At 38.0% G+C, this 23,971-nt stretch overlaps 1 protein-coding gene across 1 annotated transcript; it reads right to left on the reverse strand.

Moving 5' to 3' along the window:
* Positions 1–937: 937 nt before the first annotated feature.
* Positions 938–23,820, reverse strand: slc24a2 (solute carrier family 24 member 2). Its single transcript, XM_041785934.1, has 10 exons — positions 22,891–23,820; positions 10,816–10,848; positions 8,420–8,531; positions 7,672–7,755; positions 6,796–6,834; positions 6,597–6,676; positions 6,380–6,517; positions 3,584–3,673; positions 1,291–1,457; positions 938–1,187 (listed from the first exon to the last, which is right to left on the reverse strand). Exons 1-10 carry the CDS (start codon positions 23,818–23,820, stop codon positions 938–940), a joined length of 1,923 nt encoding a protein of 640 aa, XP_041641868.1.
* Positions 23,821–23,971: the final 151 nt, after the last annotated feature.

Below are 23,971 nucleotides of genomic sequence, written 5' to 3' on the forward strand. Positions count from 1 at the left end.
CTGATGTACCTCTAGGTACGGTAAAGGACAACAGGCCAAGATTTCCTTTTCCATGTTGTAGTTTATTAGTCCAAGATGACTGGTGATAGCACCTGTTTTGCCCTTTTTTTCCTACAGCCTGCAGAGACTATGGTGGTCAGTATTTATCAGACTAGAGACAAAAACCAGAATGGCTCTGACATCAAAAAATAATCACGTCCCTTGCCTGCAGATTGTGTCTCTAAATGCAGAGATGGTGGAATTAAAGCAGTTCGAATTTAAATGTATATAAAACAGCTATCAAACTCATGTGTTGCCCTTTCCCTTGCACTTTTGTCCCCATAAAATATGGGATTCCTCTTAAAACAAAAAAATAAAGTCTTTTTGTGCCTCCAAAAACCTCTGCATGAATAGTGGAGGTTCATTGTATACTGCCACACAGTCCTTTGACTGAAAAAAACAAAACAAAACAAAACAATCTCTGGTGATTTTCTGTTAAAATGTTCCTCTCTGGTGGCAATACCATGACCTGTCCATCAGTTGCTTACAGCACTTTTTAAACAAGAGAGTCTGCTGAGTGTCATCACATGGTACACAGATTGAGGAGTCCTTCCAGTTGGGTGGCGTGGAGTCTGTTATTGATATACAGGCTTGAAAGCCTCTGCTGCACAACACTGCTGAGTCACTGGTCTGAATGCACAGCAGTGATTGAAGTCACCCGTGTTGTGCCTCGGTCTAACTGGAATTCACACCTTGCATATGCGTGCATATGAGTGTGCAGTTTTCTCCTTTATCTGGTAATAAGGGTGGGGGTTCTTGTGTGAGTGTATGTGAGACAGGTAAGCGACAGTTTGTGTCTGTGCAGCATATTTGTCCTCTCCTATAGATAACCATGGTACATGTGGGCGTGTTTCTGCTTTGTTTCTGCTGTCTGGATATCAACAAGCAGAGCTCGCTCTCAGACGCTGACCGGACAGACGATGATTTTATCTTCCAGCATGACACTGACCACAAGGAAGACGAAGTAGAGCAGAAACATGAGAAAGCCCAGAAACTTGCTCATTCTCCACTTGCATGCAGCGATGGACATGATGACGAAGAGGAGCATAAGGAAGAGGAGAACGATGGCGCAGAACAGGCCGTTGCTGCTCACCTCCACTGGTTTGAAGTCGTTGATGATGTTGTAGATGAGCCAGGGGAATGGCAGGCTACAGATAGATGAAGGGTCAGGTTAGGAGTCTGATTATTACCAACTGTTGAAAGGTCAACATTTGAATTTTTTGTGTGTTCATTGTTGTGTGCTGGTCTCACCCCACAGTGATGTCAAAGATGTTGGAGCCCACTGAGCTGGACACAGCCATGTCACCCAGGCCTTTCCGAGCCACAATCACACTGGTGATCAGGTCAGGGATGGAGGTGCCGGCAGCTAGAATGGTGAGACCCATGATCTCCTCTGTGATCCAGAAAGTTTCTCCAACCTGGAAGGAAGAAAATGGTGCTTAAATGCTTTTATCGTTATTGTTGGTTTTTAAAGGACTGCTGTAGCCTGTAAGTTTGTCATTTTACACGTAAAATAATCAACAGGAAGCAGTTAAGCCCAAGCTTTTGATATTGTAAAGATAATAATAAGTGATGCATGATACGTTTTTTTGGGGAGTCGATAAAAAAATTACTTTTTCCTGATAACCATATAACCAATAATTCTTCATGTGTTGATTTAAAACAATTTTTTATTTTTATGATTTTCTGCAAATCTGGGGTTATGAGGGGTTAATATTTAGTGAGCAACGACATAAGACATCCCTTTTGCTTAGGCCTACATTAAAAAAAATCAGGCTTTGTTATTTATTCTTTTTTCACTTTAACAAGTACACTTGTGTGCCAAACAAAGTTACATCATAAACTTACGTTCAACATACTTTGTTTTAAAAGAGTTTTATTTTTTCACTTTTACCATGAATTGAATTTAAATCCTTTAGCAAAGTGTCAAATCTGACATTACATTCGACTAAAAAATAATTCAGCTGAAATATATCCAATCAGATGTTTCACTATATATATATATATATATATATATATATATATATATATATATATATATATAATAAAAAGATAATAAAAAAAAATAGAGTGTATTCCTAAATTAACTAGAAAAGCACTCGGAGAGCACAGACTCCACCATTAGCCCTATCTCCCAATAGTAAGGAATCCTTTAAAAAGTTCATGGATCCAGACGGTGATCCAGATCACTCACAAAACCTAATTAATTCTTCCTTCCTTCCTCATTTCCTGAAAATTTCGTCAAAATCCATCGATGACTTTTTGAGTTATGTTGCTAGGCTGTTGGTAAAAGAGTCGGAGATAAACCACATCAATAAGACCAATGATAACATGTTGTCATGTGCAATGAATGGAGAGGTCTTGTGTATACGATACATGATAAAGCAGTGTTTAAAATATTTTTTGTTAAATAAATGTATGTGTTGTACAACAAAAAATATTTTTACAAATACAAGAATGTAAAAAAAACAAAATAAAAATATTAAATGAAAATATGGCAAAATCTGAAAATATTTTTTCAATATATATATTTTGTATGTAGATTGAAACATAATCTAAAAACCTTTTTAAGATTTTTTTCCTCATTAAAACATTTTGTCAGTAGTGAAAAATTTGGAAGACAAAAAATATCAAGAAACTATGAAAATAGAAAGCAAAGTTTAAGTGGAAAAGTTGTTGAATTGTGTACCTTGATTGCTAGAAATGAGAATTTACAAAAACAATAAAATAAAAAATAGGGTTAAAATAACCTTATTTTCACAGGAAATTTCCACCCCTGTTTTTGCACCACTTTGGTTGAATTGCCAATATTGTGTAACACAATGTTGTCTTACTGTGTATACTGTAAAATAGACCCACTGTCCTCATAAGTGACTTTACATCAATCTATTTGAAAAACTTGTTGTTGAGCTACAATGTTAAGCAATTTTACTTAACTGGTCTTCTCATCTCAAATAAGTAGGAGATATCGAAAAAAAAAGCCTTTTATCATGACTGAAATGAGAATCTGTTTATTGATTTGGTTGCCTATGTTAATCAACGCTGGATGCCTGATCACTAAAAACAAAGTCCATGTGCTGCAATCTTAATGATTATGAAACAAACTTTAAGGTTTGTTGATAGTTAATAAAATAAATCCAAAGTCTTAGTGATGTTAAAAAGTTAATCAGTCCTCACTGGATAACTCTGTCCCAGTCAGATTAATTGTTCAGATTTATTTTTTGTATCATGTTTATTAACAACACACTCTTGACTACACACAGGCATTCTCCCACTTCAGCGTGCAGTGCTCAGCACCTATGGGAACCAAAAAAGCAAGGCGCCCCTCCCCACCGTCCTTGCAAACATGACCTCTTGCTTTATTTGCACTGCTAAAACAAGAGCTTTACAGGTTGATCTGGCCGTGGATCAGGGCAGATTAGTCGGGATTAGCTGCTGTGGTCACACATTCAACACCCTGACTGCTGCAACCTCATAAGAAAGGCCCCAGAAATAGAAGAGAATGGACAGCAAGGTAGAGAGGGAGCCAGAGAGGTTTGTTTACCTGGTGAGCCCACCACACCATCAGGTAGGAGAAGAAAGCAATCCAGCATATGGCGCCGAGGAAAGTGATGGGGAAGAACTTTGCTGAGGACTGAAAACACAAAAGAAACAAAAAGTAAAGGATGAACAAGAAGCTCATAGATCACTTTCAGGCAAAATCAGCTAAACTTGACTACAGACCTCAGCTCCTCGAAATAGTTATTCTACATTTTCAGTCTTTGGTCCTTTCTCCCATTGACACTCAAAAATAGAGCTTCTAATGACAAGTGTTAATGATATTGATGTAACTATCTTTCTTTTACATAAACACATATCTATCATTCTTTTTATTTCAGCATTCATTACAATCGTTCTCATTGAACACTTGTCCTGTGCAGGCTGGTTTGTTTAAGTTCAATGTTTGATTTTTAATGCTGTCCAAAAAATGCTTAAATTGGCATTAGATGGTTGCTAATATTAAAAACAGCCAAATGAGTAATGCCTTATTGCTCTCTGCAGATCCAGAACCAAACATCTTGTCTCTTTTCTAAGTTACTGCATTTTTATTCAGAATCTTTCAATACTAAATAATAAAAGCTCACAATTAGGAATGTGACAACTGTAAACATTCAAGTTTTATTTGTGTAAGTTATTAGACTTATGAGTGCAGATTGAACTTCTCTATTTACTTCAATTCATAGCCAAGGCTTTCATTCACTAAAATCTCTCAAAATGACCCTTTCTTTATTTGGGACAGGCATCAATATGAGATGGGACTTAATCACTATTAAACTAAACTAATGTACGACAAAGATGGAAAAGACTATACAATTACAGATATACACTAGAAAAAATATTTAACAAAATTAGGATATTGACAAAAAAATCCAATTACTAAGTTCATCAATGCTAAGCTGCTGTATTGTCAATAAATGCTGAGTGCTGTATGTAGCTGTGTAAACACATCAGAATGTCTTCAGTGGTTTAAACATTCTGTTTGTCTAAGCCAAAAAAGTTTTAATCCATGATTGCAACATTTATATCCATGTCTAAAGTCAGAAAAAGTGAGCATCCTACTGCTTGTACTCTTTACTTTATTCGTTTCAGCGAACTGCACTGTAAGACTGAACAGTAGAAGGTTGTTTATTAAAAAGGAGGTGTGAAAACTTAAAAATCTAATAAAGCTTTTTCAGCTCTGTTTTTCCAAATTAACTAAACACATTTTAGTTTTAGTTAAACAGCCTTCTATCATTCAAAGAATTTTTTCATTGTACTCAAACTTTTTGACAATCATCCATTAATCTGCATAGTTTTCCCAGAATGCCTTTGGGCTTCTGACACTTTTGCATCATGTGTGAAGTTATTGACTCAGTTAGGGAAGTCCTGACTGTGGCGATCATCCTCAACATGACAAGAAAAAATAACTGAAGCGTTCTGGGCAAAGCTTACCTGTCAGTCTCTCACTGTAAGACTGAACATTTAGAGGATGTTTAAAAAAATCCAAAACAACTAATCCAGTCCTATTTTTCTGAAATTATATGGTGAATTTTTAGTTTTAAATGGACAGTACTCAATTACTTAAAGTATTTTTTTTTTTTTGCAACTGCATTTGAATAATTCAACAATCATTCCTTAATCTGCAGAATTTTCCCAGAATCCCTTAGGCACTCAACACTTTTGCACCAGCATGAGTGAAGTTACTGACTCAGTCAGAGAAGTCTTAACTGTGGGGAGCAATCACAATAACATGAACTGTTCCATCATGTACTGAACGTGATTTGCACACTTGCAAAGGTGTACACTGCTTCCTAGTCCATAGATGTCCAAGATTAAAGTATATGATAGGACTAAGGCAAAATTATAAGTGATGAACATAAAGCTCCATAAAAAATTGTTTTGAGTTGAATTTAAACATAATGTTTATTGTAGGAAAATATCCACAGTGTAGTTTAACTGAAAAATGTTAACCCACCATAAATGTACGAGTAAAACTGGGTTGATATAACTCAAAATGGCTAAGTACCTGCTACCAAACAAATGCAGTTTTTTCAGTTACTTATAATTTTTATGTAAGCAGTTACCCTCTCATGAGTTCTATTTACTCATCAGGAGGGCAGCGTAATTATACATTTTAACATGAGTCTACTCAAATATATATTCCCGCTACTTAAAAACTTTGATTCAATCAGGTTTGGCACATGTTTTGAGTATGTTTAAATTGTTTGGCCTTTAACTGAAACCTGCCCCTTTGCATCAAAACATGCGGCGACTGTCTCTGCTGCTTACTTCTCATTTTGAACAAAGATAACATGCACTCCATAATTTACTTAACAGTAAAGCACTGTTTCATTTCTTTCCCACAAAGAGTGAGAAAAGCAGTTCAAAGTTGCACTCCCGGTTTACAACAATACCACTATCGACTGTATGGAAGAACCTGGGTTTACAAAAGGAGCATAATAAACCTTTCTGTTAGTTATTTTGAAAGCAGTACTGCAGAAACTTAAGGTTTTATACTTTCATGCTACTCAGCACTTGTATGTTTTGAGTTGAGGAATACACGCTTCAAAACTATCATTATTATTTTCCTGATAACCAAGCAAGTAGACTCGTGATACCATTTATGTCTTATATCATGAACGCAATCATAATACGATTGAGTACGATGCCAATCCCATATTTTTACCAAATACTGAAAAAATCTAGATATAGTTACTGTAAGTCCCCTGACAGTAGAAGCATCAGCTTCACTTTGATACTCTTTTTTATGTGAAACCACCTCGACAGTATCTGATTCTGCTGTCTGTGTTTGTTTCGTCACCTCTCTCCTGACATCAGGCAATGACAGCCACAGAGGGAAGACGATGGGCAGGATGATGAGGTAGGTTATCCGTTTTCTCCAGGTGTCGGGCCAGGCCAGGCTCAGAGGCTGGTCTTCGTCTTCTTCTTCATCACCACCCTAAAGAGGAGTTACTTCACATTAACTATACACCCACACCAACAAATACTGTTGTTTATAAAGCCTGGAGAGTGCATACCCCATCTCCTCCTACTACACCGTTCATGGGCGGCGTGACTTCCACAGCGACATTTGAACTGTTTGGGATGTTTTTATCAGCTGCAGGAGAGACAAAAAAGAAAAAAGAGAGAGACTAAATACAGAAACAAAGGTTGGTTGTCCATTTGTATTGAAAGGTTCTGGTCTAATGACATTGATAGAAGACTGAAACTTAGTACAGTTTGCTTTTCTTGAAAGTTGTGTCTGCGAAGGGGCTCCTATGTTGAGACACAAAATATGTTTGTTATTTATCCATCAGACAGATGTGAGAGAGAACCATATGGAAGTCCCTGAGTGCCCTCTCATGAGGAACTGATCAAATGATGGTTGGAGTGACGAATAGTGTTCGATAAAACTCAAAGGGTCTGAGGTGACAGCTGCTGTCTATCTGCACTGGCAGCACACATTTTCAATACAAAGCAAATATAGTCCAGCTGGTTTAGCACTCAGCGCACTGGGTGGGAAAAGCATGTGGCATCAGCTGTTTTTGCATAGTTGAAAATTTCAAGCGGCATTATGCTCATTAATGTTAATCAAAATCAAGAAGGGGGGGGGGAACTATGACACCTTTTTTCCTTTAAAAATGAAAATATTTATTTGCAGCTATTTAGAAATGATGTTATGGATACTACAGAGAAAAGCAGAAGTCAATTTTAAATGCTGCTGAGTAGTGAAGGTTGTGGGAGCTGCCAGTACAAAAGCGTCACAGCTGGGGAAATACACTGAACAAATAAAAAAGACACCTTAATTCACAGCTGCTTCACAAATAATCCAAAAGTAATCGATTGACAAAAATCTGATACTCTGTGATGGCATAAGAAGTGATAAAAACTGTTAAATATAGGGGAACTTTTAAAATCACAAAACAATTTCTTATCTACTATTAAGGAGTAACTGAAGTTTCTTCAAATGTGTCATTGTATTATAAATCTCTATTTTATTCTATCCTTGTTACATTTTTAAAGGAGCATTTTTGATCACTTTTTTACCATTTCATCTTTAAATTGGGATGGGATGAATGGACTTCCATAGTCTAGCACATCTGTGTTACTCACCTACACCGTTGGCATTAGCAGCCTCATCTTTACATTTCTGCTTGGCCATTTTGTGGAGGATGGATGCCTTTTCTTTAAAACGCCCTGCAGAAAATGGAGGACAGGAAGCTATGACAACGTAACCCATTATCACATGGTAGTATAAAATCCTTACCCTGAAAAATCAAGACCACTCACAGGAGAAAAAAAGCTATAGTCAAAAGACATGGATGCTCTCTCTTTTTTTTTTTTGTAAAAACATCAGAGGAGAGACAGAAGATATGGAGAGTAAGAGTTGGGTAAGGTATCCACCAATCTGCACTGGGATCGGGTATTGATACTGCGTTTTGAAGGCTCTTGCCTCTGTAAATGGACACTTGCTTTGCCAACTGAGCTAAACCAATGTCTGGTGCAGTTTTCTTAAGGGAGACTTTGCCAATGTGTGAAAAAGTATACATATTTAAAGAAGAAATTGTCATTTAAAACAGGTTTTTATGATCTTTTTGGGGGATTTCCCTTTTCCAGATAAATTGTGTAGAGGAGCAGGAAATGAGGGGAGAGAGGGTGGGATGGCGAGCTCCAAACATCATCTGGATTAGGACCAACCAGCAGAGAGTCAAGGCCTTTCCACAAAAACCAGTAAATCTTGGCGCATGTTCTACAAACTGAGGCAGCACTAGCACTTTGGTGAACAGGATTTTGAACATTTTTTTACCATGTTTGCAGAAGAGAGCTTACATTTGACTGTTGTGCGTTTTCTCTCTCATACCTTCATCGCTGAGAGGGTCAAGTGTGTGTATCATGAGCTGGAAGATGCTGTTTCTCATTAGTGAGTTGTGAAGAGATGCACAGCTGCCTTCCCTCTGCAACCTGGGTTTGGCCTAAAAAACACATACACAGTTAAGTAAAATGTTTGCGTGCTTAACCTTTTTATACATAAGTGAAAACACTAAAATACTGCAAGTAGAAGAGTGGAAGGAAAAAACACCCTGATGAATACCAAATCTATGCAGACAGATCAGATCACGTCATCTACTGCTTCTGTTTCTTTTGTGAATGCAGAATTTGATTCCTTTACGTCAGACAAAAGTAGGGCTGTTACGAGATCTCGCGAGACTAAAACGTCACAAGGTTTCTCATTGAGGTGAAAAATGCCTGTGAGAGAAATAGACTGCAGCAGCTGCTATGAAGTAGTCCAGTTGAAGTGGAAAGTGCTCTGACACTTTAAGATCGTTTGTGTGGCAGATGTAAAAAACGGAGCACAGCTGATACTCCATGACCTGTTTGAATCACTGCTGACAACCCCGCTCCACACACTGGAGATGGTTCAAGCCACACGTTACCCACCAACTAAAGAAAATAAATCATCATGCTGCGTTATTAATCTTCTGCTGCTTAATACCTGTACGAAGTCACAGTGAGAGGAATACGGTGTTAAAAAAGTACATATACACACGCAGATGATGTTGATCATTACGTTGTTCCTCATTTCACTCCCTCCACGCTGTCTCAACTTTCCTCCTTTTATCGCATCACGTCTCTCACTCCTCTATAAGCTGGTGGCCACATGTCCAATCACAAACTTAACGTAGGTAATTTAACAGACTTTTATATAGTGAAGGAGAAAACATAGCAAAACAAACTCCACCATAAAGCATATAGACAAACGTGTTATTTACAGGCAGATTTCTTCAAGTGATGGTGATGATCCCTGATAGAGGATGTTAAATTACAGTCTGTTTAACTCACATTTTACAAATGTTTTAAGATATAAAGATAGTTCAGGCTTATCAACCTGCTGCAAACTGCAAGGCAAGCTACAGTGAATTCAGAAAGTATTCAGACCCCCTTCAACTATTTTCTGCATTTTCTTATGATGTAGCCGGATGCTACAGTAAAAAAAAAAAATAAAAATATTCTCATTAATCTACACTCATTACCCCAGCATGACAAAATAAAAACATAATTTGAGACTTTTGCAGATTTCTCCAAAATTGAAAACTGAAATATCACATTGACATAAAGATTCAGACCCTTTGAAACAACACTTGAAATGAAGATTTGGTGCTTCTTATTTCTCTCAGTCATTGCTGAGATGTTTCTACACCTTGACTGGAGTCCACCTGTGGTAAATTAAATTGATTGAATGGGATTTTGAAAGGCACACATCTCTCTATAGAAGGTCTCACAGCTGACAATGCATATCAGAGCATAAACCAAGCCATGAGGTGAAAGGAAATGCCCGCGTGGAGTTTGCAAAACACTCCATGTGAGAGCCAAGCAGGCTTTCATGTGTTTTGCACTGAGTAGAGGCTTCAATCTAGCCACATCAAGCCGAGATCAGTGGAGGGATGCAGTGAGGGTTGTCCTTCTGTTACTTTGTCCCATCTCCATACAGAATCTCTGGAGCTCATTCAGAGTGACCATCATGTTCTTGGCCACCTCTCTTACTAAGGCCCTACTCCAGATTGCTCAGACAACCAGCTCTCTGAAGAGTCCTGCTTGTGCCAAATGTCTTCCAGTTAAAGATTATGGAGCAGCAGATTGTTTTTGTAGCCTTCCCAGATCTGTGCAACAACCCTGTCTCTCATGACTTGTTTTTTGCTCTGTGTTATCAGCTGTGAGGCCTTCTAAAAAGAGGTGTGTGCCTTTGCAAATCATGTCAAAGGGTCTGATTACTTATGTTAATGTGACATTTCATGATTTTATGTAAATAGATTTGCAAACATTTCTCAAATTCTGTTTTCACTTTGACATGATGTGGTACTGAGTGTAGACTAATGAGACTAAAATGTTTTTTTTTTTAACTGTAGCATCAGGCTGAAACATTATAAATTAAAAAGTAAAGGGGGTCTGCACTGTATAGAAAGAAATGGTCAGGTTTAAAATAAATATAGATATTTCAATGCAAAAAAATCTACATATTGTGTCTTTAACATGTTAATGTCTTTTTCTGTTATGTTGACATTGGGTAGATTTGTGTTGTGGTATTATAGCAGTGTAAAAGTCATCACATACCTTTATGAACAGGTATTGTTTGCTTTGTATTAAATGTGAGCGTCAGTGTTCTTCAGGTGTATATTGTCTACTGTTATTTTAAAGTTGTTTTTGTTCTAAAATCATGTTCCTAACAAGGATATGAAAAAGAACAACATACAAACTCACCGTTAGCTTGTTCTCATCATCAGGAGCGTTTACCTTCATGACAAAAAAGAGAGAAGGCAAAAATTACATTTATAATTGTTTTTCTCATCATACATAGAGGACAGATTAACACAAACACATGCTCTATCAGTAGACCTGCAGTCTAAACACTGCATATAAAAAACGTTATTCACAGACTCTGTCCCTTTCCTGTTTCCTTCTTTTCCTCTTCAAAAGCTCCTTGGTCTTGTTCCAACATGAAGACTAGGATCCTACACACACACACAGGGATGACAAACCTAAAACCCGGCCATTTCCTCAGAGGACATATACAGCACAGCAGTGTCACCACGAAGACAAATGCACACAAACACGCAGCACCCAGCATCTGGGACAGGTAGAGAGTGTGGTGGTGGTCTGTGTAGATACACAGGAGCTACATGTCAGTGAAGGGGGAGGTTTGGGGTGGGAAGAAGGTATTTGAAAAAAAAATGCCTTTTTCTATTGAGTTTTGTTGATACATCCAAGTTACCGTGGCTTTAATCAGGATGAAAGTGATGGCCCTGTGAAGCTTTGCTCATTCACGTTTTTCTAAAGGGGCAAAATGCAGCAAGGAGGCTATTTTTAATTACTCTCTGTAGGACCCCCATATCACTTAAACCTCTGATTGGGACCCACCTCTTTAAAATAATTTCTACCCTCATACATTCACAAGTACCAATAATTTATTAGGGCAGTCAAATAATTAACTATATAAATCCTGAGTAATCGCAGCAATTATATGGGGAATCCTGATTAATACCCTTGTTTGATAAAATGTTAAATTCCACTATGTTGCATTTAAAATAGTTTGTTTTCATCTTGGATTCTGTCTTAAACTAAGGGTACTGACTTCCTGTTTGGATACAGACCTTTTATTTTGAAAGGAAAAAGAAGCAAAGAAAAAAGAAAACGAGGAACTTCAAGCCAAGTGAGGATTGTGACATCAATTAAACTGTGGAGAAGGAACTTGAAATTGATTGAAAAGGAATTAACATTTGTTTTCACAGGGTGCTGACAGGAGATGAACTATGACTTGTCCACTGAGCTGTCTATGAGTTTTGTTTTTAACCCCTTAACACCTGTTGTCACCAATATGCACACCAATATGCTCAACAAATTACTCAAAAAAACCCTTCTGAATACAATCTGATAAATGATAAAAATGCCCTCAAGTGGATTATCAGTTACCAAAAACATCTAATGAATAAAATGAGATACTAAAAATATAATTGTTAAATTTTATAAAAATTGGGATTTTTTAAAATTACAGTAGAAAGTTAAATGAACATTTCACTTCCAATAAATTAGAATTTTCTGGCTATTATTTGTGTTTTCAGGCTTTAAGGGGTTAAAGTGAAATGAGACATTAAGGAGCAGTGGTGGACTTATTCTACATCACAATGTCTTTTAGGAGACGCTGCAGTGGCTTAACTAAAGTGTGCTGAAAGAGGAAAAAAAGCATGAGATAATCACTCAGATGCCTATGACCAAATCACATAAAACAACTCAGAAAAATGTGTCCTCGTTTTATTAGCACTTAAAAATCTTCTTTTTCAATCTGTTTATTCTATTTATTCTTTTTTGGCAAGCAGTCTTTTAGAAGTTTTGTCCTTTTCTTTTGTTGTCCCATCACTACATTCAGCAGTTTCTTGTTTTAACTGAAATTTTTTCATACACTGAAAAAAAGAAGTTTATCAATAAGCAGTGATCTGTTACATCTGAAAAGACATACTGAATGTACAATGAATGTTCTAGTCAATCAGAGTTGAAACATTTTCTAGGATTAACTGAATGGTATTTCAAAAGTGGGGCCACTTTTTCACATTAGTTTTGGTACAGTTCCTAAAATGACTATGAAGATGTGATGAAACGTGTGCTTTGAGTTATTTTAAATGAAATCCCTCAGGTACAATAAATGTAGATATATTACTGATGTCAGCATCGATGCATTACTTGTGATAATGAAGGTCCTTAAATAATGCATTACTTGTTTTTAATCCTGGAAGGAGGAAGTCATTTACCCTTAGTTTAAGATGTTACAAAGAAAAGCCATAATGAAACAAAAATTGCCAGACAGCAAAGTGGACGTGTCAAAAGTTATCTGCTGCCTGTGAAATCAAACATTTACCTTTTACTGTTCCTGTTTTTTCTATTTCATTCCATTACAAATTCCTTTTTCTGTGGTTTAATAATTCATCTCAAATCCCAGATCCATCTGATGTTCATCATCGTCTTTCAAAATAAAAGCAGGTCTGTACAGGAAGTTATTTCCCTCAGTTTGGGACAGTACAAAAATCCAAAATGAAACAAGACTCTTAAAATGCAAAATTGTGGAATTTCAAAACATGACAAAAAGGTGTCTTAATTGTGATCAACAACAGAAATTCTGAGGTTAATTGTCATTGTTTGACTAACCTAATATATGTGTTGGTTTATTTGCTTGTGCAGCACTTTTTTAGTCATCCGGTCACTCAAAGTGCTTTTAAACTGCAGGTCACTCTAAACCATTTACACCCATTAACAAACTGATGGCGAAGGTTGATGTGAGCAGTCATCAGTATTAAATACTCCATTCATCTGCATCCATCCACATTCATATGGCACTGAAGTGGCAGAGGGAGGAAATTGGGTTGCCCAAGAACTCATATGTGACTGTAGCAACTGAGGATCAAAGCCAAGACCTTCAAGGTGAGAGACCATTTACTCCACTTACTGAGCCACAATGGGTCTCCCACTTTGAAAAAAACCTGACTTGAAACCGAATTCAAATTTGCTCTAATGTTTTTCTGCAAGTAAGTCCAGTTGAAAGTCTAAAAGGTTAAGAATCATGTAATGTAAGTTTACAACTTTTCATTTTCCAAACAGTGAATCACAGTCAGACTAAGACGCTGTTTTGTCCCTCACACTTGTATTACACCTTGGCTTTACTGCACCTCTGTGTTATAGGGTTAGGGTTGACACATAGTCATTATCCTGGACAAAAGCAAGCTGTTTCAAGTACAGTGTTTAGTCTTTTGAAACTTTAACAAATCACTGCTGGACAAATTTTGGACAAATAAAATAAAAGACTGGGTGGGCTAATGCTGAATCTGCTCTACCTCCATACAGTCACTGCAGTACTCTGCCTCTAAATGATACACAGTTCAAATTATTCTAGTTGATTTAAATTGTAGATAAATTATCATTTTGTTTCTGCACATGTCTTGTTCAAATGTTTGTCTAATTTCAATTCTTGCAAGAGTTTCTGTGTGAATAAATATGACCATGTAGGGTTGTAGATATTTGAACCTGATGTTTATGTCATGTGTCTTGGAAGATGCTCCTGGATGCTTGAATTTCCCCTGGACTAATTAAGTATCCAGTCGATAATCTGGTGGATAATTTGACATCCATCACTTTTGATTCAGCTACTGTTCCAAGGTTTTAGGCATGATAAAGTGTTCAGGAAAACTTCTGTAAGAACTGAAGAAAGATTAAGTGGGGAGGGAAAAAAAATCAACAATCTGCCAGTCTACAGTGCTCATCCCTCCTTCACTGAATCACACTGAAAATTGATCTTGCTCAGACTGTACAAGAATGCAGGAAAACACTGTTTTCATGAGAGTGACAGATATCCTTAAAGCACACCACAAGAGGGTTCCTTCTCAGGAATCTAAGCAGAAACATTTCCACACAATACAAGTGTGGACTTTTGCTTCCACTTTACTCCTCTCCTATTTACACCTGAGGGTTTGACTATTACCTGGAAGACTCATTTCAATCCCATACTGTTCCAGTAATAAGGTTGATTGTGTTAACAACTCAGGTAAATACAGTGACTCAGTGACTAGTCAGCTTCACTCCAGCACTTTTTATTTTGTCGACCAAAAAATATACATCCACTTTTTTTTCTCCATGAGGAAGATTAGACTGAGGATAGCTAAAAATTCATCTTTGGTGATTAAAAAACTCTGTCGAAAAGGAAGTTTATCTTTAACCCTTCAAAGCCTATTGTATCATACTTCATATATGGTTTTATGGGACCTTTGTCCAAACAACATGAGCAATAACGTCCTCAAAAATCTTTTGAAAACAATCTTATAAACGATTAAAAAGCCCTCCAGTGGATTATCAATTGTCAGAAATGCCTAATACATCAAATGTGATACATAACACATTTATGTGAAATTTATGGCATTTTCTTTGTAAAAGATTTCAGTAGAAGGGTTAATAAACATATCTGTTTAAATAAATCAGAATTTTCTGGCTATTTTGGGTATCAGGCTTTGAAGGGTTAATCAAGGAGCCTAAAATGAGACCAAAATGTCAGTGCTGGACTTTTGGAAGTTCAGAATCCATGATATTTTTTCACTGTGTGTTTAATCTGTCCAGACACAAACAGATGAAATGAGAGCATTCAGGGTTTGTCAGTATTTCCGGGTAATTGAAGTATTGATAGTGTATTAGTATGAGTGTTTCCATTTGTATTAGTTTTGGCTATTGGCTGATTAAACTAGTTTAAAGTAATGACTGGGTACTTTTTCATTCAATAAAACTTGACAAAAATATATTTTGAGTTTTCATTGACTTAATCTAAACAAAAACTTTCACGAGTGCAAATGACTAAAATGTCACTGAAACTAAAAAGGATTCTCCTAAAAAATACTAATAAGATTAAATTTAAAACAGGTGCCAAAATGAACACTGTGCTCTAGGTTGTGGTTAGGTAAGATATTTTAGATCTACTTATGTGACACTTGCAGAGCATAAGGATTGGCCAGATTCCATGTCTGTCATCAGGCTGATCCATCCCGCAAAGCTTTAGTCTGAATCGATTGTGCCTGGTCTAAAAACGGACCAGATCAGTCAGCATCATTTGAGGAGAACGAGGCGGCAGCTATGGGTAGGGTTTACTTTTACTGGGAGAGAGTCTCAGCGGCTGTGTAGCAGTTAGCTTGGATGTAGCTCTTATATAGTGACAGCGTTATCAGAACTGGACTGCATTTCTTTATGAAATAAAAAGCAAGAAACAGCACTGCAAACTTTTCATGGCAGAAAAGATGTCTTTAATCTTCTCTCAGACTGCTTCAGAATAAGCAGCACATGTCTGTCGAGCTCAGGTTACTATCGTCGCAGCACATGCCTGCTACCGCATTGTGTCTCTTCCCTCTGATTGGCCTGGTATGAATGAGACTGACAGAACATTTGTCCAATCACTTTCCAACAATTTTTTTAAAAAGTCATTTCCAAACGCTTAGTACTGGATGTTTCCTAGAAGTACGTGAAATATAGCCATGCAATGGATAAGAAACAGTCTATCTGCTGTGTGAGGTTAGGCTTAGCATGCATTAGCCAAAAACCTGATGTATGCTAGCATATTTGTAAGTTAATACATGATGCATGTGTTCCAAAAATCAATACAACTTGGCAGGGTGTGTATAGTGACAGACTAGCTGGTGTCCCCTTTTATTGTGTCCGTCTACTTCAGCTACTTCCAGTTGAATCATCATAATTTCCAAATAGATCAAATAAATCAGTGTTTATTTCCCTCATCACTGTCGTTTAGGGCTTTCTTCTTATTGTGTCGTGTAAATTGGTGGTTGAGGCTTACTGGGCCCTTCAAGTTATACAAACTAATTTCAGACACTGATAAGTATCTAGCACATTATAACTCAAAGATTATTTATAATGTGCCTTTCAAAACCAGAGTTATAAGTTAATATAGGGAGAATAAATGCAGAGATATTCACAAAATGTTAAAAAGACGAGATATAAAGAAATAGCACTACTGAAAAATATGAATGAACTGTATAAGATTGAACAAAAAAACCCGATGGTTCAGAGGAGACTCTGAGGTAAAAGAAGGCTTTTACCTCAGAGTTCAATGGAACCCTGAGGAGTTCAATGCTTTTTTGGCCCAAAAAGCAAAGGCATGATCAGTCTAAGTCAAAAGATGAGATTTAGGGACAAACAGAGGGTGTCCTGTAAGGTGCGTTAAAAAAAAATCTTTCATGCATTAACTTAAAAAAAGGGGTGAAAACAGTTACATCTGATCTACTGAACAGTTGTCTAATGATCAGAATCAGTATTCTGTATTATTGAAATAGATCAATCAAAACACACAAAGACTATCCTTTGCATAGTGTGACTCATATCCCTGGGAACAAAGTGATAACCTTGTATTCACACGATTAACTGATGAGTGCAATCCCTGGGTCATATTAAAGTTATTGAACAGATGATCAGATTATCAGCAAAGACATGCAGAACGTTTCTTTCTGTGGGTAGAAACTTCCCAAAAAGACAGCAACAGAACATCATATTGACAAAAACTCAGAGTTGGGTGGAGGGTTTGTTGTTGACACGTTTTCATGATGAAGGCCTTAGAGTTTTAGCAGATAATCCCTTTAGCATGCATCTGACAAGACACCTGTTGCTGCTTTGTGGCAGCTAGAGAAGGCTAAAGCTTGGCTTTTTGTTTTTGTTTATAAATAGGTCTCATTTCCACAGATGAGTTATGTGTCTATCAGATACTTATGGTTGTTTGTCATCTACATTAACATTGATTGATCAAAATAGGATAATGAGCAGGATATCATTTAAAAAAAGCTCTATTTTCTCTTGGGGAAGGTGGTGCTTCATGCTGCTATTTAAACTAAATTCCATCTCATTTGATAAAAATGAAAGAGAATTTATTTTTAGTTTAGAGTGTATGAGTAATGACAATGAGGAAGCAGGGTCACCTGCATGAACTGTAGCATCCATGTGATGGCTGAACAGCATGGCTTCTAATAGCAGAGGCCAACTTGGCATTAGTTCATGTTGGTTAATGCTCACATGGCCCCACTAAGGACACCTTTAACCTGCTGATCAATCAACCAAGACTGGAGACTGGATACCAGTGACTGCATCCTGTGTGTCAAAAACCAACTTCCAATCAGTTCTGCCAACAAATCTAAGAAAGGCCTTTAGCCTTCTACACTTATGAAACCCTCTAAAACAGTTTACAAATACCTGTTTTCCTGCTACAAACCTGAGCCTTTTTCCACGATGTACACGGATAAAGCTGAGTTTTGTAACATGCTCGTGGCTGCATGACATCACCATGACTAACTACGAAACACTACTAATCTTTGCCCTTATTTCACTCAGCGCTCACCTCCGCTCTGCCGCACGTGTGAGGTTCTGTCAGTCCGCTGTCGGAGCTGCATCCTCTCACCAATCAGCACAAATCATTTGGCTGGAACAATCAGTTCCAGCCAGTCCAATCTTTTATATCAACATAAAAGACAGGACATCTTTTTTTTTTTACATCCTACAACTACAAAAATAAACCAATACTAGTCTGACGTTTCAGTAATAAGCTTCATAAGAATCAAGTTTGTCATTTACTTCTATGGAGCACAATATTATCTAAGATACATCCTTAGGATGTTAGGTGTTTTTTTTTTGCTTTCATATTTATAATAAGAATTGAAAACAGAAAAATCATTAGAGGATGAATGCATGTTTTTTTACTCATAGAGTAACACTTAAAATCATTTCTGAAGTCACATTTAATTTAAATGCTTGTTACACTAAAGCAAATATGAGGCTTACTTTCACATGTGTTACACAAAAACCATCTGTAAAACTTTAAATACTTAAAATGCTAAATAGAAATAGATTTTGGAAACAGAGATGATTTCTGCAGCTACTTTAAATCTAATCTTAATCTTAAAAATGTTTTCAGTTTTAGTAACATTTTAGTCATTTTAACTTTTATGGTCTTAGTTTGGTTTAGTCATTTTCTTTGAGCTAATTTGGTTTGCTAAAATGTTAAATTAACTGAAATGTAAAACACTCGTATTAATACACAGTTGGTACTTAGATCAATTTAAAAATGAATTGATGAATATAATGACACTCCTTGTATGCACAGTGGAGAAATATGATTTTTAATTTCCAATAATCCAACACTAACATTTTTCTCTCTCTGTAGTGAAAGCTAAATTTACTTTTAGTAAGAGTCTTCATCACCAAAGATCTATTTATAGCCAGTCTTGGTCTAATCTTCCTCATGGAAGAAGGTAGTCAACTACATTTTTAGTCAGAGTTTTAACTGAAAAATTCCATTATCCAATCATTCTGTGAAAAAGCACATCACTATTCAGGCCTTTTTATGCCGTTATCATGATTACAATATCTAAAGTAAGACACAGAATTCAAAATAAGATTCTTTCTACAATAAAAGAAATCTCTTTCAAACTGGACATTTAACTTGGATGGTGATGAGTAGTATAATTATTTTGTGGGAGCTCAGGAGTTTCTTGGGAAAAGACTTATAGAACAGACTATAGACACCTTAATCTGATCTGTTTTGGAGAAGCTCCACAGACAGATTTGACCATTTCTAACTGGTCTGCTGCTCCACTTTACTGGCTTCTCTTCCCCCTTTCAGGCCAAGGACGCATGGGAAAACTCCCAAATCATGAAATATTTTATTTACACCAAACTTTCCCTTCATCTCAATAATAACCACCACTAAGGTACAGTCACATCACCTTTCTGTGTGTGCATCTCTCTGCAGTGTCCACCTGACTATCCGAGCTGTGGGACTTAGCCAGGATTAATCAGCAGAGATCACCACTTTTAGACTGGTGATGTTCAAGCCTGCGTGTGAAGTCCTACAGCAACCTTTACAGGTCACCATGATGCCCATCATTTACTCATCTGCAAGTATCAATCAGCCTTATTTATGCTTATTTAACTGCTTAATACAAGCATATTACTACAGAGGACTCTCAATGGTACACTGGGTTTGATTCATTAACAGGTGCAGCATTTTTAAGCTGCAAACTTATATCATGATTGCACTGATATGTAAAACAAGGAGGGGCTTCAAATAAGCTGAAAAAAGGCTAGCTTTGGCTCGAAAGTTTGTAATATAAGACAAGAGCTGATCCTACAATAGACAAATCCAGGAACAGTATCAGGAAAAGTGTCCCTTTGATTGGAGAGGTTTAATCACATTTAGTGTACTCAGTCTGAAAAATGCATCCCAAAAGCAATGAAAACCTGCACTCTGGTTCATGAAGATCATTAATGGGCAACAGCAGAAGTCTCATTTCTAACATATGACATGCAAATACTAAACCCTTTTTCTTTAGCAGGATGCTAAAGAGAAGAGACAAGAGTTAAATAACTCATGAGGTCGCAGTTGCATGTAACTGCTGCATTGTAATCCAGGCTTGATATTAATGGCTGCAAGGAGAATTTAGTCATTTTGTAAGAGCTCTGCAGAGACTGGGTGACAGTGTGCTTGGCTGTATGTTTGCTGTCGTCACTGCAGGTAAGCAGTTGATAAGGGGATCAGAGAGGATTGTCGTCTTTAGCACCATCAGCAAGCAAACCAAAAGATTTCTCTCTTTTTACATGAATACTCCGTGCACCAAATGGGCTGTGCAAACATCCCAAACATCCCCAAAAACACACAAAGGGAAAGCTGCACCTTGTCACAAGCAGGACCGCAGGCTGAGGAAGGATGCAGTCTTTTTCTCCAGGTGATCTGCTGATTCCTGCTCCCCCAGAGAGCATCTGACTATTATTAGTGTCTCTAATGGGATTGGAGAGCATTAACCCTAGGGATTATTTGGCAGCTACCGACACATGAGGGCAAGGCAGTTGGACATCAAGTGCTGGACGGGAGAAAGAGAAAAGCTGTTCCTGGGTTGAGATGAGGCAGCCTGATATATAGCTGATTCCCAGAAGGGCAGCTATGTCAACAGACCTGCAAAAACACTGAAAGTGTTCTGCGCTCAGACATACTGTGTGCTTCTAATCAAAAGCAGACATGATTTTGGACAGCAATACATTTCAGTTTGGGTGTGGTGTCAGTAAAGGATTATTTAACATATTTAGATAGAGTAGAAATACAGTTTTGAAGGAGACTATTTGATATCTATGCCTTTAAGGGATGGAGCTTTACAACCACTTTTAAGGCCACTGATTATGAGCTCATCTGTTACTGACCAAACGTGAGAACCTCAACTGGCCTGAGTCACAATCAGCTGTAAAATAGATACTACCAGACCAAAAGAATCTGTTCAGTAAACGCTACAAGAACTCTTTAAATCATTATGTTTCAGTAATGTTTCTATAAAAGCACTGTATACGCCCCTGAAGACCTGGTAATGGGTGATGTCACTCTAGGCTACGGGCAAGCTGCTCTAAGATCAGCCTATAGTTGTTTTAGCATTGGTCACCTGAGAGCCGTATGTGATTACAACATCAGAGAGCAACACATCTGACTCCAACTGCACACACAGACAGGACATGAGAGAAACAGAGGGACAAATTTGAAAAACAAACTTCCTTCTTGGTGTGGATGTGTTTGTTGAACCATGTACACTGGATGCCATGTCTCTGCGCAGCATCATGTTGTATGTGGGATATTCATAAAAGCAGCCAGAGCAGCACAATGAGCTCTCCAAGCCAATCTGGAAAGTTCCTTTAATCTTTTCTCAATGTAATTATAAATTGGTGTGGTGATTTTTCATTTGATAGAGTGCTGTCATTAGCATCCTATTAGTTGTCAGAAAAACACTGTGAATAAAATGACAAGAATGACAAAGGCTGTCTAATATTTGACTGGATGTTCTTAGGGTAAAAATATGTCAATGTAAGAATGAACAACCATAAAAGTCAGTTGAAATAGAGGAAAAACACTTTGGATGAACAATCATCTGACTCAAGAGGCCTCAACCAGTCAAGAGGCCACTTTTCCCACTGTCATGTCAAAGACAAGAGGCACTTAGAAGCTGGCTAATGAGGCACTGTTTATCATTTTTGTTCAAGAAACCTCAGGATGTGCTGAATGCCATCTGAACACTGCTAAAAGAATGCTTTTGAAGACTATTTTGATATCTTTTTTTCATTTGTAGCTCTAGTGCTCTGACTGACTTATAAGCAGTTTGGAAACTGTGAAATACTTCCTGTCTGTGAGCCTCGCCAGATCCTGGTGTGGTAACTAAAAGGAAGGACCAAAGACAAGGCCTGTCCCCAGACTTAGTCAGCACCAGGACGCCACAGTCTTGCTCTGTGTCTGGCACTGTCCAAGCAACGCAGGTGGCAAATTAAGACAAATCTCTATATCCTTCCAGAGGAGAATTTGGCAGGGTTTGGCTGCCTGTCAGAGGTCTGTCTGTTCAGCACTGTTTTAACACCCTATCTGTGTCTCACCTTTCAGAACCCAGACAGGGGCACAGCTATTGTCAGAGTCAGAAACAATGACAGGTTCAGCTTATGATGGTATTTATTGGGTTTTACCAAGCTGGAACAAAAGAGTTATTCCATCCACCACAGAAGCGCATGCTAAGAGTCATAAATGGTCTTATTCCCTTATATTTCCAGCTATCTGGCATGCTGCAGAACCTCTCAAAGCATAGGCAACCTTTGGATGGATTTTCTAATGGGAAACACTGGATCTTTTGGAAATATACTGGGATGGATAAATGTAAAGATCCTCTTCTGGTAATAAAGAAGTGCCTGGAGTATAGTGGGAATTAAATGAGAAGTAACAGATGGCTGGATGGACAGATGGATGGGTGGATTAAAGGAACAATAAATACAAAAATTGGTTGACTGATTAATAATCTAACAGGTGCATTGATAGATGGGCGAGCTAAAGGAGAAACTAATGGTTGGACAGGTGGATAGACCAGTTGGTGGATGGATAGATCATTGGGATGGAGTTAAGAATTGATGGGTATGTGGATAAAGTTGGCTGAGTGGAGTTATGGACAGTTGTTTTAATGGATTGGTGGACAGGTGAATGGACAAATAGACTGATAGATGGGTGGGCTGATAGAACAATAAATGCATGGATTGGTTGACTGATAAACTAACTGGTGCATCAATAGATGGATAGGAAGCTTAAGACAAATAGATGGACAGGTGAATGGATGACTGGACTGGTGGATAGATCAGTGGATGGAGTTATGGGTTGGTGGATAAATGAATAAACAAATGGATAGCTGGATTTATTGGATGGACTGAAGTATGGATTAATGGATGGATGGACACAATCAAGCTCACCCTTGGTGCAGTTTCCAGCTCATCCACCTGGTTGCTTCCCAGCAGCCTCTTGATGACAAGTTCTACTTTGGCATTGAACTTCATGAATGTCACATAGCAGGTGTAGCACATCAGCAGGCCAATACTTTCTCCCAACGAGATTTCATTATCCAGAAAGAAATAAATGAGCATGAGTAAGCCAATGATATAGAAGGAGACATCTCTGAACAGAGGCCACCAGGTGAGGTTCAACACCTCTTTGGAGAAAAGAGCGCACATCCCAATCACAAACAGGATGTTGAAGACGGCAGAGCCCACAATGGTACCAATACCTACGTTACTGTGGGAGATGAAAACTCCTATGACAGAAGTGAAGAGTTCAGGGGCCGAGCCACCTGCAGCCATGAAGGTGGCTCCTGCTACATCATCAGAGATCTCCAGCTTCTCTGTGATGACTGTGAGAGCAGGAACAAAGAACTCATCGCAGACAATAGCTAAGGCTATGAACATGTATATCATGCCAAACATATGAAGCACCACATAGCCCTGGCGTCTCTCCTCCACACTGAAGAAGTCCGTTGGGTAGTCGCCATGATTCATCTCTATATCAGATGAGTGCATGGCTACTGGTGTGTCCTGTGTTGTGTTTGTAATATTGTGGAGCTGAAGAAGTGTTCTTTGGGGCACTGCTACCTCTGCTACCTCTGCTGAGCCCTCATCAGCCATTTCCAGCTGTGTGGCCACCGTTGTGACCAGCGACAAGGCACTCCATGAGCAGACTGTGCAGGCCACCACCAAGCTGACAACAAACCCCAGAATCCGTCCAGGCCGCAGCTTTCTTTTGATGGCCGGGTAGTTTTGTCTGGTGCAGCCTCTGTGATGGCCCAGAAGAGGTTCAGAGCTGAAGGGAGCCATCTCGCCTAGACTTCTTATGGGTAGCATGAAATCCATGGTGTTTGGCGCAGGTTTTCAGGCAGAGAGGAAGAATCCCCCCCAAATTCGGGTTGGTGGTTCTGTTGGCTACAAGGACGGGGGTTTTTGTTCACCGTTTTTTTTGCATGCTGTTCCCCGATCTAAACATATTGGAAGCCCCCCGGTCTGA

The sequence above is a fragment of the Cheilinus undulatus genome, linkage group 4 (genome assembly GCF_018320785.1).
Source record: "Cheilinus undulatus linkage group 4, ASM1832078v1, whole genome shotgun sequence".
NCBI classification, from domain to species: Eukaryota; Metazoa; Chordata; class Actinopteri; order Labriformes; family Labridae; genus Cheilinus; species Cheilinus undulatus.